We start from the raw sequence: 17,560 nt of genomic DNA on the forward strand, positions 1-17,560 counted from the left end.
TCTCCAAACAGTTATTGTCCCCTGAACTTCTCTGTTCACCAGCTGAGCTGGGCAAATAGAATAGTGAATCCTTCCGTAGGCTTTTTTCAAAAATGAAGAGAGGAGATGCATCTTGTGACTCTAGTAATCACTCTAGCGTGGAAGAAATTATGTGTAGTCTTTGACGCCATTAGTTAGCCTATCATACCATTTCAATCAAACATGATATAGGGCGATGACGAACCCGAACTTTTTTATCACTGTCTCTATAACTTCAATAGTAGGCCACGTGAAATATATCGCACACTTTTTGTTGTTCTCTTCCACTCTATTCTGACTTCTGCGCTGTCACTCTATTCCCTTCAGGCGCAGAGCGTCGTATAAGCTAAAAAAGATATAGTACCTAGCTAGCTACCACAAAGTCACTAGAAGAGGCAAATGATGCTTCTCCGCATTTAGCGTCGAGTGGGGACCTAAAATCAGGTCATCCCAAGTAGACACTTCTGTTCAAGAGCTGTAGACCAGAGTGCACTCGTGTCCGCGCAAAGACCTAATATGCGAAACGAAGAAAACGGGGCTGTGTGGGAAACGTTAGATCCTTTGTAAGTGTTATTTCAGAACATTACCCCAATCAGCAGTGAGTAAAGGTTGCAAAGATGGGAATCATTTCCTCTATGACTTCCACTTGTTTTTGCGCGGCCATGACTAGAAATCGCCTAGCTGTTATACTAAGAAATGCTCTCCACTAAGCTTAGCCCACATGGTAAAACTACTGCGCAGACACTGTCGCAGTCACGAGTGATCATCTTATACCCACTACTGATCTGCTTACACCTAGACAATGTCGAGCACCTGCGCTTACGTTCCCGTTCCTTCATGAGGCAGGCGAATATGCGACGAAGAGCTGCATTCGATGCTACAAGAACTGTGATAGAGGCATGAGGAGTTCTCATCAGAGGCGTCAAGGAGATTGCACGAAGCCGTGCGCCTGTTGCAATAACGATCCTAGTTGGTGCGCGAAGCCAGCACTTCATCATAAAAAGCGCAGTGACAGCTAGTGCAGTGCCAACTTCATCGGTGCCTCAGCGGACCAACTCATTATGGCTTGACCACCTACTGTTGTTTTTTCCACGATTGAAATCGACACTAAAGGACAAACCTAAGCCAAGCTCAATTAGCCGAACAAGACTTTCCTCAGCGCAGCGTGTCAAACGCAGCACAGTCAATCGCACTCAGCCCACAAGTATATGAGTGTTACGTCTCAACACCAGCAAGGGTGTTAATTGAACGTATTGCCATGTGTCAAATCACCGCACCTCCTATCAAGACGTCAACGCGGCGTGGACAAGTAAAAGTGCTTACCTTACGATCACCTGGAAACAAGAAAAAAGGATGAACGGGGGGGAACCACGACAACGAATTGATAGGCACCGGTAATAAGAGGAGTGAAATCACCACTCATCCCTCGGCACTTATCAAGCCGTCAAGACAGCGTGTAAACCGGCTGGTGCAGGGTTCCACGAAAGGCCCTCAGCCACCCTTGACTTGGCAAACTGAGTGAAGAAGGGGGAGGGGCAACTACTAACAAACTAGGTGTCGCCGGTTGATTTCTTTCCACAGATTCTAAACGAGTTTCTTCAGAAGCGGAGTTACTGCGACATATGGTGTGCATGGGGCGTGGTATTAAAACGGAGTCGAAGATGGTGGATTGGCTGCTGGGCAGTCTTCAGATTCCCTGGTCGACTCGCCTATGGAAGACGATGGTACCAAAAGCAGCGACTTTTCGAGAATGAGGACAGAACGGCCTGATGTGCACTGAGAGGTTTGATTAGCTCCCGCATCTTGTGGACTTCCGTAATGGGTCCGTGTAACGAAGCTAAGTAAACCCTTTTTCCTTCATTTTCGACACCCTGACGTAGTAGTCGATGGGCTTGGTTGATGCCATGCCCTGAATGCCAACCAACATGACGTGTTTCTCCGTGCTTTTTGAGTGGAGTAAATTTAGGAAAGAGACGCGTCGTGCATTCACAAATTTTAACCGAAAAAATTGCTCCGATATTTTCAGCAGCCCGAATCCACAGCTTTTAAAAAGACGTTCGCACCGAAGGCGCAATGGCCAAAGCGGGCAAGCGGGCAAGTGGAAACCGGGCAAACCCCCTCGCCAGGTGGCCGCTCGTATACATATTATTTTGGTTCTTCAAAATTTAAATCAGGTGTTTTCTTAACTTTGCAAATATATTTCGCATACACAGCCTATGTCAAGACGCCGGATAAGAAACGATGATATTTGGCACCCATAATTAGCTTGTCAAGCAGATATGACTTCGATATAATGTCCGACATTCCCAACTTGATTCCTCCTAATTTTTTTGCAATATTTAACAGAACCAATTTCTGCCACGTCGGATGGGGACAGCAAAAGTATTCTGGCTTGATTCCATCGTACGATATTCTTCCACAACTGCGTTAAGTGTTGATAGCTGCTAGATTGGCTAAATACCTCAAGATGCTATGCCTGCAATATGTGAAGGTTCACGTTTTGAAGCTCATTTGTCTTTAAGTTCCCGAATTTATGTCGCAGATCCAACATAACACAGCCAGTCGGGTAAGCGCGGACAAAATATTTTGTGATGATTCTACTGTATAGTATTCTTCCACAAGTGCTATAAATGTTGACAGTGTCAACACACCCTAATTAGCTCAACCTGCTACGCCTTCTATTTGTAAAGTTCGACGTTTCAAAACCTATTAGTTCTTAACTTCCCAAATTTCTTTTGCAAGGCCAATTTAGGGTAGCCCGTCGTGTAAGCGTGGGCAGAATATATTGACATGATTCCAACGTATAGTATTCATGCACAACTACATTAGGCGTTAGCGGTGTCTGCACATACGAAATACCTCAACCTGCTGCGCCTTCGATTTATAGAGTTCCACGTTTGGAACATTGTTTCTAACTGCCCAAATATTTATTGCGGAGCCAATTTACAGCAGGCCGTTTGTAAGCCTGGGCGAAAGATTATGACATGGTTCCATCGTATATTATTCTTTCACCAGAGCATAAAATGTTAACAGTGGGTCTCTTCGGTTTTCGGAGTTCTGGAAGCCAGCTGGCAGCCAGGCGGTAGCCAGCTAGTTCCGGTTCTCATAGGAATCACATCGGCTGAAATCCTAAGATAACACTAAGCTACACGCGGTTCGCAAAATCGAATGCCAGGACAGCTGGCCGCAGCATAAACATCATCATACGCAGGCTGGTGTAACCTAGGCATAGTCGGCCCGTTTGTGTGTTGCCAGCTTCAAAATTTATAGTTGCATTCGGGAATACAATCACTTTTTCTAGAAATCGCGCGACTCAGCGAAAGACGTGCGCTGGGCACATCAATTTGCGCAGCGCTTCAAACGGCCCCTGACATGTACGAAGCCAAGAAGCGAAATCGCGCGAGAGTGATCGCAAAAGCGATCTCTCGGGGAGGCCTGCTCGCAGCTATCACGTCGGCGACTGGCGAACATTGATGCGTTGCCGTTTTGTCATCATTTGACAAGACACGAGAAAACAGCATCGCATCGAGAACGTCTTACAAGTATACAATTTCGTACCGACATACTTTATTGCTATTACGGATGGTTTGCTGCTTTTGCCCCTGTGCTGAAGGAGCTGGGGCTATGGTTGGCACATGAAAAGGCACGCCACCTGTGATGAACGAACGTTTCATGGGCAAAACGGGCAAAATTGTGTTCGACGATCGTGAGAGCAGTAGGCTAACGCACGTGTAGCCATTACTCAACCAATGCATTCCTTTAACATCAAGTACCCATTTTTGGAACACATCTGTTTCAGATCCCACCCGAGCAGACGACAAAGAGGCGGAGCGAACACGGTCTAGCTGCGACGCCTTTGCTAACTACAAAGACGGACATAACGCCGGATATACCCGAACGATGTGAAAAGGGTTACCAACACAGAACTACACTGTAAAATAATTAACACCCTTAAAAGCGAAAAAAAGAGTGTAAATGTGTCAATAACTCACACCCTTAGGGTGTTATTTGTATAACCGACACCCTAAGGGTGTGAGATATAGACCCATTTACACCCTTTTTCACTTTAAGGGTGTAAATTACTTTACAGTGTATGCACCGAAGAGGCACTACAATTTTTGGGAATAAGCGTCTAGGACTTCCCAGACTACGACTTGTGCCGGACACGGTGCCGATAGCATGCACGCATGATTGAGAGCGTGGTGCAGTCGTCACGGCCGGGAAGAAGCCTTTAAGGGACACACGCACACGCACACGCACACACCCAGATACAAAAGAAAGCTTCCAATGGTTCACCGCTACTCGTATGGCACCGCCTCTCAAGGGGGAATGGTTCGTTAGAACCTCAGAAAGCGCTAGCAATAGTGCAAACTGAAATATACCGAGGCCAATTGGCTGAGGGAGGGAAATGTCCTCAAGCGCCAACATTGCACTCCGACGTGACCCATCAAAGATGGCGGCGAGCGCGCATAGCCTCTCTTCGTCGTCTGCAAGCTAAAGAACTTCCAAAGAATAGCAACACCGCAATCGTTGTGGTCGGTTTTGGCATTCCGCCGGTAGACAGAATCGTCCATACCGAGAAAAACGAACGCGCGGCAGAAGTGCGTCGCGCGTTGCTAGGCGCAGCAACGTGAGAAAAACGACGGCGATTTGGCCGACTCTTACCACTCGCCGGTAGTAAGAAGCGGCAAATCGAAGAGGCCCAGTGTCTACACACCCCACTTGCCTCAGCCTGCTATGGCTCCGATTTATAAAGTTTAACGTTTGTAAGCTTATTTTAGCTTTCCAAAGTTCTATTGCAGGGCCGATTTGCAGTAGCCCATCGGGTAAGCATGGACGAAATTGTTTGTCATGACTGTATCGTACAGTCCACATTCCACATAGTCCACATTCATCCACAAGTGCATGAAATGTTCATAGTGTCTACACACCCTTATTACCTCAACATAATACGCCTTGGATTTGTAAAGTTTCCCGTTTAGGACCTCATTAGCTCTTCCCAAATTTGTTTTCCAGAGACAATTTACCACAGCACATTGGGTAAGCGTTCAGAAAATATTTGATTACGATACCACCCTCGTTATTCTTCCACACTTGCATGAAATGTTGGTATTGCCTTCACATCCTAATTTCCTCAAGCTGCTACTCCTTCGATTTATGAAGTTCCACGTTTGGAACCTTATTTCTCCTTAACCACCATAATTTCTTTTCCGGAGCCAATTTATGGCAGCTTGTCGCATCAGCGCAGATAAAATATTTTGGTATGATTGCACAACTGCAATAAATATTCACAGTACCTGCAATGCCTAAATACCTCACCCTCTTACTCTTTAGGTTTAAAATGTACATTATTTGGAATGTAGTTTGTTCTTAACATCACAAATTTATTTCGCAGTGTCCGTTTACGGCAGGACGTCGGGTAAGCAAAGACAAAATATTTTGACATGATTCTATCTTATACTTCCTCCATCGCGCCTAACGATCTCAGTTTCAACATACACTAATTAGTTCTTCAGGCTGCTGCCAATTCGATCTATAAAGTTCGAAGGCCTGAACGATTCCTCTTCACTTCGCTACGTTTTTTTGTCGGCCCAATGTACGGTGGCACGCCATGTACGAACGACAATATTTGAAATTATTCTATTGCATGCCTTTGTACTGCCACATTGAAAGTTGACAGTTCCTACATAATATGAATATCTCTTCAATATGCTACGCCTTCGATAGATAAAGTAAGATAAATCTTGATAAACGGAAGATTCAGGCCAAACTATCTTACGTCTCAGCCCGGGGCCGACATGTTTAACAGCTATCTTGTATCTGCTCTAACTACAGAACGCTAAAATGCCATGTCTTTCGCATTTAGCTTATTTTCGGTGACTGAATACTTACATTCAATTGATGTGAAATGTTTTTCTCACTCGTGCAGTAACAAGATGGAGACGCCGGTAAGTAACATTCAACATGTTCTTAAGCACAATTTTTAAAAACACAACAACAAGATTTAAAAAGAAACACCGACAATGATTCTTCAAGACGAAAATTCTATACAACAAAACGCAATGTTTTTTTCAGTGTTTATATTTGTGTCTATATTTCTTAGGTCTATTCTTGGCCTTTCACTTTGTTAACACGGGCGACGCACATGCGTTTGGGTGCTGTAGTGCACACCACGCTATCGGCCCTCGGTGCGCCTTGACGCTTACACTGTCCGCATCACTAATTGTATTCAAGACAGGGCTAGCGTGGCCGCGGCATCTACGCAGCAACCGCCGGAGTAGAAGGCGCCGTTGTAAACATTCTCTTACTATGTAAATTACCTAGCATGGTGTCAGCGCACACATTCAAACATAAGGACTTCACACTAGAAGACCGCGCAGAATAGATGTCAAAACGCTGGCCTCCAGGAATGGCGGCGGCAGCCGCGATCGAAGCGATCTCGCGCTGTCTATCGCTTCAACGCCAATTGCGAGGTGACGACACAGCGCACGCAAAGCTACGAGCCGTCGGCTTACCTAGAAAGTGCCCCCCCCAAAGCTGATCGTTTTCAAGATAAATCCTGCGCGGCCGCGCGCAGGGGCTCCGTGGGACACTATGGCGGTACCGCTGCAAGGGTATTAGTGCTAAGTACCGCATGGTTGCACGGTACACGTTGCATGGTTGCACGGTTCACGTTCTCGCATTACTCCCTCATGACAGCTGGCGCTTTGAAACGCTGTCATTGAGACGCTGCGCCTCTGGTCCCAGCGTCTGCGGTAAGAGGCGGCGGCAGACTCAGAGTGGGGCTCTGAGCAGGTTGCCCGTGGACATGGCACTCGAAGTACCGGCTGGCTTCCGCGTAGGTGTAAGGTGCGGTGGTAAGGGGAAGCATCACTTGCAACAGGGTGCCAATACATTGCTGCAAATAACCACTTCCCATTGCATGCGCAACGTATTCTTGAATAGCGAGCGGGGCAGGTTCTTCATAATTTTTTTAATGCGAAGCAATACTACTTTAGGTCGCACTTCAGCCCGTTCCGTCGCCAGGTGGTGGTAGGCATTATTGACCTTTAGCGTGACCTCGCTGCGTGACGTCACACCACGTGACCTAGAGTGACGTCACGCCAGATGTGTAAAAACGGTGCCCCATCTCACGCCGTCGCGAGGCGAAGCGGTAGCCGCCAACGGCGGCATAACTCCCGCTTCGTCGGCCAATCGATACTGGAAGGTATTGTAATGGGCACGCTGGTGAGGGAAATGTTTGTCGGCATACACGGATTCGATGGATGACTTCCTGTTAGATGATTCACTGTAAGCCGTAACACTAGCATAACCCAAGACTACCACCAGCCATACTACCAGCTGATCCGAGAATAACACACTATTGCTTTGCAATCACCAGGCTTAACCAAGCTAAGCCATGGCGCTTTTATTGTTATTTATTAATACCAAACATTTCAGTAGCCCAATTTAATGCACATGCCTGTCAGACTGTGTTCGAAATATTGCATCAAAACGCTTAGCAATTTTTATCCTTAAATTCTTGTGTTGTAGTTGCGCACAGTGCTAATTATATGTGCAAACGAAATTTGCGGACAAACCTGAGCCAGCATGGCCGCCCAGGCGCCCGTCTCGCTCGCTTTCTTCGGGGCTTCAGGCAAACACCGCCGGTTTTTCGAGATGGCCAGTTACCCTTACGCGTAAAACATTAAGGCTGCACATCATTCTTTGTGTTTTGCTGTATAAAAGTTACCTTGCTACAACACTGCACCATTAAAACTACTTGTGATTTATAACCTTATTTATCTAATTTTACTAAGCTGGTTGTTCATAGAACATAGTGTGATATGTGCACCCCTACAACAACTCAACTGATAAGGTCCGAACTGCTAAGTATTGGCGTATCAGTAACAAACGTTTCTTTTTCGGCTTCTGGACGCGCCGTCCTGCCAGCGCGTTGCGCTTTAATCGGCCACCTGCAAATGCCGCTACATTCCAGGGCTTCACCGGACTCGCCGAAGAACCTTTCGCTGAAATGAACCACGGTCAGACCACTTCGTACCCGTCGACATACACAGCAGGCAAGCGATCCTCCTCGAATTTTGATCAGTTGCAGACAATAGCAGGATCAGCAGTGCTTCATTGGACTTCTAAATATAATACACGCGATCATAAGCAACTAACACTGTAGCCATGGAAGCCATGAGATAATATAGCTCTTATGTTTGATTGAAATGTAGAAATAACTGGCTGACGCGAGAATCTAAACTGGACGAAAAACGGCCGAACCGGAGTCCTTCGCCTCACGCTTGAAGTATTTTGCAAATTAAGCTGCCGCGGTGGCCATCATCATCTCGAGATTATTCGACTTTTGTATAAGCGCACAACGTTCACCCTAACAGTGTTAACCAACACCACTCACGGTCAAGTGAGTGTGGTACGTGCTTTATAAGGCAGGTCTCGCGTGTAGCATGAAGTTAGCCGTCGGCAACCACCAAAGAAATTCGCCGCTTCGGCCAAAAGGCGAAGCACCGATTGCGATAGCGAATTAGTGTATAGCTGTGCCAAGTAAGGATAGTAGTTTTAGCGGCCGTATGAACTTGTAAACATTCGCTTACTAGGCACAATAACAATAATAGAATGTGTGAGCGTGACTGAACGATGACGTCAGAAGAAACAGACACACAGATACAGCGCTGTCTTTGCGTGTCTGCTTCTTTCTACGTCCTTGTTCAGTCGCCGCTTACACATTCTATCATGGACTCAAACCAACCAGTCCGGCAACGAGTTTTAACTAAGTTACCCAGCACGATGTCATGCGAGTGCAAGTAAACATGAACACATTTCGCTATATGAGCGCGGAAACACGTTTTCAAAATTTTGGAGTGATGTATCGTAGCAGCAGCAAGTGAATTCACTTTCATGCATCTCTCGCTTCAACGCGAACGAAACGTCGAAAGCAGAACCCACACGAAGCTAGCGGCACTGCGCGCACTCTTGAAACATCGCAGATCGCTTTGTACATGAGGCCTGCGTGGGCGCGCACTTTGGCCGCGTCGTAGATCGCTTTCCAGACACAGGCGCCGCAACGCGTCCCTATTGTGTCCGCGAAAGCGGTCTACTACGGGGTCCGCGATCCGTGCGGCGAACGCCTTAGTAGACGCCGCGGTTGTCTCCACTCTGCGCCCTGCCTCGCGTGCAAGAGGAGAGGGCACGCATCCGGGCCGCGCTCCTCGCTTGTGTACGCGAGATTGAACTGCGTTCGCCGGCTCGTCCGGGCACGCTTTCACTCGCACATACAGCATACGGCGCCCGGCGACGGTTTTATCGCCCTAGCACTTTATAGGGAACCCCACGGCGACGGCGACGCCAACGGCAGCAATGCGCCCGGGGTGTCCATATAATCGGCAATAAAAATAGAGAAAGATAAGGAATTCGGGGCTTTGGCTGCCCTTTATATTCTCTATCGCGGTATCGCAGGTTAGTGAAGGTTTATGTATTGTTGCACATATATAAGCGGGGACGTTTTCTCTTTCCATATTGCCAAAGTTGTTTGCTAATATGCACAATGACGGAGTACATGTAAGGCCTAAAAAGCGTAAGAGTTAAGTGAGAGTGTAAAGGGAAGAGTAAGATATTCATGGCCTGCTAAAAACTGTTCATGTGATGTGTAGGTCGCGAAAAGGTATTCAACCTCTTTTCCTTATTCGCTTGCTACATTTGCTCGTGTGTTGCCAGTGGCATAGTTGTAGAGTGTCATATCTTCATGTTTTAAGGCGTCTAGCATTTTCTGAAACTTCTCGCAGTTTGCGATACGTCTGGCTATTTTTATAATAACAAACTTTATCCATGCAAACATGTGCCACTGTTCAATAACCAAAATAATATCTTCTAGAATTTATCCAGTGTGGGCAGAAGCAATCCCGCGTCATAAATGCATATTTACAGAATATTATCGAAGCATATATATACAGACCTGTTTCACGCACAGATATTTGGGCGATAGAGCTTCATGCCGCAGTATGTAGGGAAGCAGGCGCTAGAAATCCGGCGGCCTTCACGCCTCATACGTGACGTATTTAAGGGGTGGCAAAACGTTGTGTCGCACATTGATTCAATGTTAATCGCATTAACATCCACAATCGTCCTGAGATTAGCTCTGCTGTGAACTCTCCTTGGCGTAGGAAAGCGGCACCCTTGATTCCCAATTGTTTGCCGTCGATGGTAAATTATCACTTGCTACGAGTGATGCTATACATGCTGAGTCTTCTCTCGAACTTTTCATTCAACAGCCGAACTCAGCGAACAATACCATGAATCCTTCTGTAAGTATGCTTTCATAACACCGATACCATTAATACGCAACACAGGATGCTCGCCCAGAAGTTATATGGGATATAATATTTCCAACATTCTCTTTTATGCATTGATCGGTGTGATCTGTAATCCGATTAAACATTAAGCAAAACCGAAGACGATAAAAGCAGTTTTGCGAGAATGAAAGCTCACAAAGTGCATAGCCATGGCTGATCGAGAGTGGAATCATGAGTGTTGTGCGCAGAGAATGTCTAATCTGCAAATATTATCACCAAGCAAGCGCACAGATCGAGTATCGTGAGACAATTGCATTACCATTGTGTGGCGAAGGGGTTCAGGCGTGTACGCAACATACCGGCTGAATAAGTATCTGCGCCAAGATTGGGACTCAATGCGGTATATGGCATATGACATCCATTTTAAAAGTATGTAAAGAGTAGTGATTTATTTAGCGTGTCATTTGGTAATTTACAACAAAAAGCATGGCCACACGTTTGAGAGTACTTTCTCACAGGAATTTTACGCTTGCTGCAAAAAATGCAGTTTATTATTTCTTATCGGGTGAGTTGCCATGGGATGGACACATACCGTGGAAAAGTCCGTGACGTAGTCCGCACGTATAGGACTCTAAATGTAGCATTACCATATAGCGAGCGTAATAGCACCTCTATATACCGATAGTATCCTACTCTACCGACTTCCTTCCGGTTGTCTTGCGCCATGATATCAGACCGTACGGAAATAATAAAACAAATTATGGAGTACTTGGTATACGTAGTTTTCCGTGCTCATTGTAGTAGTATAAGATGTCAGGAAGGGACACACAATTATTTTCTTCACATATATCCAGTGCTTCGTGACTTCACATTGTTCCAGCGAACCTATGAAAACGAACCTATGTCATTAACACTATGTTTACAACCCCCTATGCTACAACGAGACAGGCCACCATTGGAATCTGAACCTGGAAACGTTTAATGCTGTAACGGTATCTAGTGAGGCGAGTCTAGCAGTGCTATTGGAGGAATTAAAGGGCAGTAAATGGGATATAATACGGCTCAGTGAAGTTAGATGACAAAAGAAGCATGTACAGTGCCAAAAAGCGGGCACATCCTCTGCTACCGGGGCTTAGAGGAGAGACGGGAACTAGGAATCGGATTCCTGATTAATAAAGATATAGCTGCTAACATACAGAAATTCCGTAGCATTAACGAGAGGGTAACAGGTCTTGTTGTGAAACTTAATGAGAGGTACAAATTGAAGGTCCTACAGGTCTACGCCCCTACAGCCGATCATGATGACCAGGAAGTCGAAAGCTTCTATGAAGACGTGGAATCAGCGATGGGCAAAGTCAAAACAAAATACACTATACTGATGGGCGACTTCAACGCCAGGGTAGGCAAGAAGCACGCTGGAGACAAGTCAGTGGGGCAATATGGCATAGGCTCTAGAAATAGCAGGGGTGGGTTATTAGTAGAGTTTGCAGAACAGAATAATATGCGGATAATGAATACCTTCTTCCGCAAGCGGGTTAGCCGAAAATAGACGTGGAGGAGACAAAATGGCGTGACTTGAAATGAAATAGACTTCATCCTCTGCGCTAACCCTGGCATCATACAAGGTGTGGGCGTGCTCGGCAAGGTGCGCTTCAGTGACCATAGGATGGTAAGAATTCGAATTAGCCTAGACGTGAGGAGGGAACGGAAGAATCTGGAACATAAAAAGCCAATCAATCAGTTAGCGGTAAGAGGGAAAGTTGGAAATTCCGGATCAAGCTGCAGAACAGGTACTCGGCTTTAACTCAAGAAGAGGACCTTAGTTTATAAGCCAAGAACGACATTCTTATGGGCATCACTAAAGAGTGTGCAATAGAAGTCGGTGGTAACTCCATTAGACAGGATACCAGTAAGCTATCGCAGCAGACGACAGATCTGATCAAGAAACGCCAATGTGTGAAAGCCTCTAACCCTACAGCTAGAATAGAACTGGCACAACTTTCTAAGGTAATCAGCAAGCATAAGACAGCTGACATAAGGAAGTATAATATGGATAGAATTGAACGTGCGCTAAGTAACGGAGAAAGCCTAAAAGCAGTGAAGAAGAAAGTAGGAATAGGCAAGAATCAGGTGTATGTGTTAAGAGACAAAGCCGGCAATATCATTATAATATGTATGAGAAAGTTCAAGTGGCTGAGGAGTTCTATACAGTTTTATACAGTACCGGTAGCACCCACGACGATAATGGAAGAGAGATTTGTCTCGAGAAATTTGAAACCCCACAAGTAACGACCGGAAGAAGTAAAGAGCGCCTTGGGAGCTATGCAAAGTTGGAAGGCAGCTGGGCAGGATCAGGTAACAGCAGATTTGTTGAAGGATGGTTGGCCGATTGTTCTGGAAAAACTGGCCACCCTCTATACGCAATGCGTCATGACTTCGAGCGTACCGGAATCTTGGAAGAACGCTAACATAATCCTAATCCATAAGAAAGGGGAGGCCAAAGACTTGAAAATGTAGACCGAGCAGCTTACTGTCCGTTGCCTACAAAATATTCACTAAGGTAATCGCAGATATAATCAGGAACACCTTATACTTCTGTCAACGAAAGGACCAGGCAGCATTCCGTAAAGTCTACTCAACAAAGACCATATTCACACGATGAATCAGGTGGTAGAGAAATGTGCGGAATATAACCAAACCTTATATCTAGCTTTCAATGATTACGAGAAAGCGTTTGATCCTGTCGAAACCTCAGTAGTCATGGAAGCATTAAGGAGTCAGTGTGTAGACGAACCGTGCGTAAAAATACTTAAAGATATATATAGCGGCTCCACAGCCAACGTTGTCCTCCATGCAGAAATTAACATAATCCCAATGAAGAAAGACATTAGGCAGGGAGATACAATCTCTCCAATGCTATTGACAGCCTGTTTACAGGAGGTATTCAGAAACCGAGATTGCGAAGAATTGGGGATAATGTTAATGGAGAATACCTCAGTAACTTGCAATTGGCAGATGATATTGCCTTGTGTGTAACTCAGGGGACCAATGGCAATGCATTCTCATTGACCTGGAGAGGAAAAGCAGAGGGTGGGTCTAAAAATAATTCTGCAGAAAAATAGAAAACTAAAGTATTGTTTAACACTATCGGAAAAGTACAGCAGTTTACGATAGGTGACGAGGTACTGGAAGTGGTAAGGGAATACATCTACTTTGGACAGGTAGTGACCACAGATCCGGATCACAAGTCTGAAATAATCAGAAAAATAAGAATGGAATGGGGTGCGTTTGGCAGGTATTCTCAGACCATGAACAGCAGGTTGCCATTATCCATCAAGATAAAACTGTAGAACAGCTGCGTCTTACCAGTACTGACGTACGGGGCAGAAACCTGGAGGCTTACGAAAAGGGTTCTTCTTAAATTGAGGACGACGCACGATCTATGGAAGGAAGAATGATAGATGTAACGTTAAGGAATAAGAAAAGAGCAGACTGGGTGAGGGAACAAACGCGAGGTAATGACATCCTTAGTTGAAATCAAGAGAAAGAAATGGGCATGGGCAGGACATGTACTGAGGAGGGAAGATAACCGATGGTCATTAAGGGTTACGGACTGGATCCCAAGGGAAGGGAAGCGTAACGGGGGACGGAAGAAAGTTAGGCGGGCGGATGAAATTCAGGAGTTTGGAGGCACAATATGGCCGCAATTATTACATGAGCGGGGTAGTTGGAGAAGTATGGCAGAGGCCTTTGCCCTGCAGTGGGCGTAACCAGGCTGGTAACGCCTGTAACTGCAACTTGAGAAGTGGAGAACCTCGCTCACAATTCCAATTGCAACGCAAAATTAATGTTTCTCCTGGTTTCGAATATTTACCGCAAGAAAGTTGTCACATGTTCACGCCATAAGAGGCAACTGAAAAATACAGGTCACAGGCCAGGATATAGTCCTGCTGGTGCAGAAAACTCCAAAGAAGCCCAAGGCTGACGTATTGTGCTGTCATGCATGAGAGTCACTTATTGCGCGACTGTTTGCCGTGTACAGCACGACAGTACATTTCATTTCAGAGGTATACTGAAATGAAGGTCGAACAAAAAATTTGTTTGTCTAACGATAAGGCATTTGAAATACATTAGGCGCAATCTACCATGGTCTAAGCAAGTTCGCGCGAATAAACACCGCCAGGTCCTTCCTTCCTCTGTAATGTTTTCGACATTTCTTTTATAGTGTTCGCGGCCTTAATTCGCAGGGCCAATCTATCAGGACATTCCAAGTAAGAAGCGAAAGTGTTTCGCATCATTTTCCTTTTTTTTGTTGCAATAGCAAATTGTAAAATTGTGAATATTTTTCATTGACATACTATAACAGAGCTGTCGTTACAGATGTTTGAGCATTTTATATGATGTGCTTTGTGTGTTTTTTTCCCATTCTTTTACATGACCATTTAAAATATGTATATAGTTTTGTTGTCACTCAAATGTATTTTCTGTCTCTTGTTTCTGCCAAGCAATGGGGCAAGCACCCAGTCAACCTGCAGCATAGCAGCTTTTTGTGCTTGTCCTAGCATTCTTCTGTTTGTACAAAGGAAATGCTGAAATAAAATTGACTTGAAAATTGCCTTGAAATATATTTGAGCATATTCTTAAAAGGCGGCTATGACTGCCAACAAGTAAATGGGGCATAGAACACCTTCCCGACCACCTGCTCAAATCGTTAGTTTCCTTTTTTTGTTATACGTATATGTGTATTACAGCACTCGCAAGATGCTTCTTTAACATGCGGTATCGGCACGGGCCTTGTGTCCTCAATGTGTAATATTTTTTGGACATGCGACACCCTAGTTATAGAGCAAAGCGTACATTTGCCAATACAAAAATAAAACATATGTTGACGCTCCAGAGCCCATACGGCAGCCTCGACCACCAAAGCGAAATCTAGTGCAACTGCGATATTATATGGACTTGCTTGAATAACGTTTTTGAGTAAAAAGACAGCCCTGACTTTGCTATTGCGTTGCTTGCAATCTTGTCGCTGCAACAAACAAAAAGTAATCACTTAAACAGCGCCGTCCCTCTCTCAACGCTAAAGTTGACACAATCTTCCTCACCGTCTCTTGGGCAATCAAAAGTATCAGGGCTACTATACAAACCAATGCAAAGCATTTTATTTTATTCCTAGGCAAAGAAAAACACAACAAAGCTACCAACACTACGTCCCTTCAGATAGGATTACAAAACCAGAATCTTTTGAGTACCTTTTTTAAGGTTTCGCAGGTGTGTTTCTACGCACAGAAAATTTGATGCAGCACGTTTCCTTTCGTGTGCACTGATGAAATCACTTATGCACACATGTATAATGCCTATTAGTTACAACTCAAATGCGCTTTTCGTCATAGTACGCGGAATGCTACGGGACCATGCTTCTTGTCAGAAGCACTTTCGCTCACACCAGTACTGAGATTGCAAATGTATAGTGCTTGTGTAATTCATTTATTCGCCGCCAGAAAAATGTTTTTGTTCCTTTTGCTTGTGGCATAATCCTGCCACCTGACGCTGCAATCCCCAACCAGCGGACGACAGCATGAACCAGCTCCTTGTCGGACGCGCCGAAGAAGGTTTCTTTGCAGCAGAGCACGACTATATGACTCCATCGCGTACGACATCCTGGGTAGGTAAGCTATCCCCTTCTCGCTATTATCAGGTATAGCAAAAGCCGTAAGAGTAGTGCTTTACTAATACTCACAAACCGAGTGCGCAACCGGACAAGGACCAGCCAGCGCGAATTCAGATGCTGCCTTCCAACTCTAAAAAATTAAACTATGGGGATTTACGTGCCAAAACCATCTTCTGATAATGAGGCACGCCGTAGTGGAGGACTCCGGTAATGTCGACCACCTAGGTTTATTTCACGTGCGCCTAAATTGAAGTACACGGGTGTTTTCGCATTGCGCCCCCATCGAAATGCGGCCGCCGTGCCTCGTGCTCAAGAGCCCAACACCATAGCCACTGAGCAACCACGGCGGGACATTCCAACTCTGCATTTTCCAGAAAAATATATAGTAGCGCTTACGCTATCCCATTATTACGAAGAATAGTCACCAGTAATGCCTTGACAATCAGAGCACAGCAACACGCCGATCATGTTACTACCGTTGTGGGCGGCCTACTTCCGCGGCATCTCAAGAACAATATCTCTTTGTGACAGAGCAACAGAAAGCCTAATAACATAAGGGCGTCTTCTTAAGGAGCTGCTTCGATTATGATTGTAGTTTAATCACTCACGTGGCTCATGGTCACTCCCGCACATTCAAACCTGGGGGGGGGGGGGGGGGGGGGGCGTACTCTTAAGAGATACGGCGTAGCACTGAAAATTTGGCTCGACCATGGCGTACTTCTTGGGTTCTGGTGAAGCAGGTTGATTCCCCTGTTCATTTTGGCCGACGTATATTCGACCACATGAAAGGGGAGGAGGGGATGATACAGTACTTTTTGCAGCAGTTCATCCACTACCAGATTTCTATGTTGGTGTTTCCTTTTCCATTCATTTTTATCACTGAACATGTCAGCCTTCGCCGTTTCCGGATTTTTCATCGACATGTCAACCGTTCTTGAGACGCGTGAGCAGTGGTGCGATCAGTTGGGTTTATTAATAATCTCCATGCACAGACGTGCGTTTGATTATTTCTATATATTCTTTGCTTGTTGTTGTGATCCTAAAATCACGCGTGCGCCGGCATCTTATTTCTTTATGGTAAGCCTAACAAACTTGAAAGTCGGCTTTTGATTTTATGCCCTCTCTTACGCGTATCTCTTCTCCCTTTGTTTGGCAATAATATGGAACTCGAACTAGCCTGGTTCCGCACCATGGTGCATTATTTGTATTTTACACAGAATGTACATCAGTATAGGGTGGTGTGGGGAAAGAAATCTCCGAACATATTAAAGGAATTGAGCCTCTTGTTATTAACAATCCGATAAATTAGTATAATTAAGCACTATCCGTATGATATATCTTATTGCTAAAGAGTAGTCTTCATGTATCTAGAAAAAACGGAGATCAGTAGCTTTTAACAGAAAGCGTGTCTGTCAGCTGCAAACCAGCAAACACCACGTTCTTTCTTCTATAAGAGTCAACGTTTCATACTGTGCGCAAATGGCATGATCCATTTCCACAATGCTCCCTACATAAGCAGTACTCTTTAGCTTTATAGAAATAATATCAGCGAATAGGAAGAGTATGTATGTTGATGACT

The 17,560-nt window shown here is 45.2% G+C and overlaps 2 protein-coding genes across 8 annotated transcripts in view; both read left to right on the forward strand.

The window, feature by feature from the left end:
* LOC135914272 (uncharacterized) overlaps positions 1–17,560 on the forward strand; it is a 106,522-nt gene that overhangs the window by 54,043 nt on the left and 34,919 nt on the right. The gene's annotated exons all lie outside the window — the stretch shown is intronic.
* LOC135914292 (uncharacterized) overlaps positions 1–17,560 on the forward strand; it is a 29,586-nt gene that overhangs the window by 565 nt on the left and 11,461 nt on the right. For 2 of the 4 annotated variants that reach the window (XM_065447074.1, XM_070523539.1), the window contains exons 2-9: positions 4,810–4,844; positions 5,035–5,058; positions 5,414–5,437; positions 5,948–5,966; positions 7,997–8,078; positions 10,290–10,322; positions 14,558–14,581; positions 15,878–15,979. In XM_065447074.1, coding sequence (XP_065303146.1) covers positions 5,955–5,966; positions 7,997–8,078; positions 10,290–10,322; positions 14,558–14,581; positions 15,878–15,979 — 253 coding nt within the window. In that variant the 5' untranslated portion in view covers positions 4,810–4,844; positions 5,035–5,058; positions 5,414–5,437; positions 5,948–5,954. The remainder of the gene's footprint in view (positions 1–4,809; positions 4,845–5,034; positions 5,059–5,413; positions 5,438–5,947; positions 5,967–7,996; positions 8,079–10,289; positions 10,323–14,557; positions 14,582–15,877; positions 15,980–17,560) is intronic. The other 2 variants (XM_065447075.1, XM_065447076.1) reach the window with 2 other exon arrangements.

The sequence above is a fragment of the Dermacentor albipictus genome, chromosome 8 (genome assembly GCF_038994185.2).
Source record: "Dermacentor albipictus isolate Rhodes 1998 colony chromosome 8, USDA_Dalb.pri_finalv2, whole genome shotgun sequence".
Taxonomy (NCBI): Eukaryota; Metazoa; Arthropoda; class Arachnida; order Ixodida; family Ixodidae; genus Dermacentor; species Dermacentor albipictus.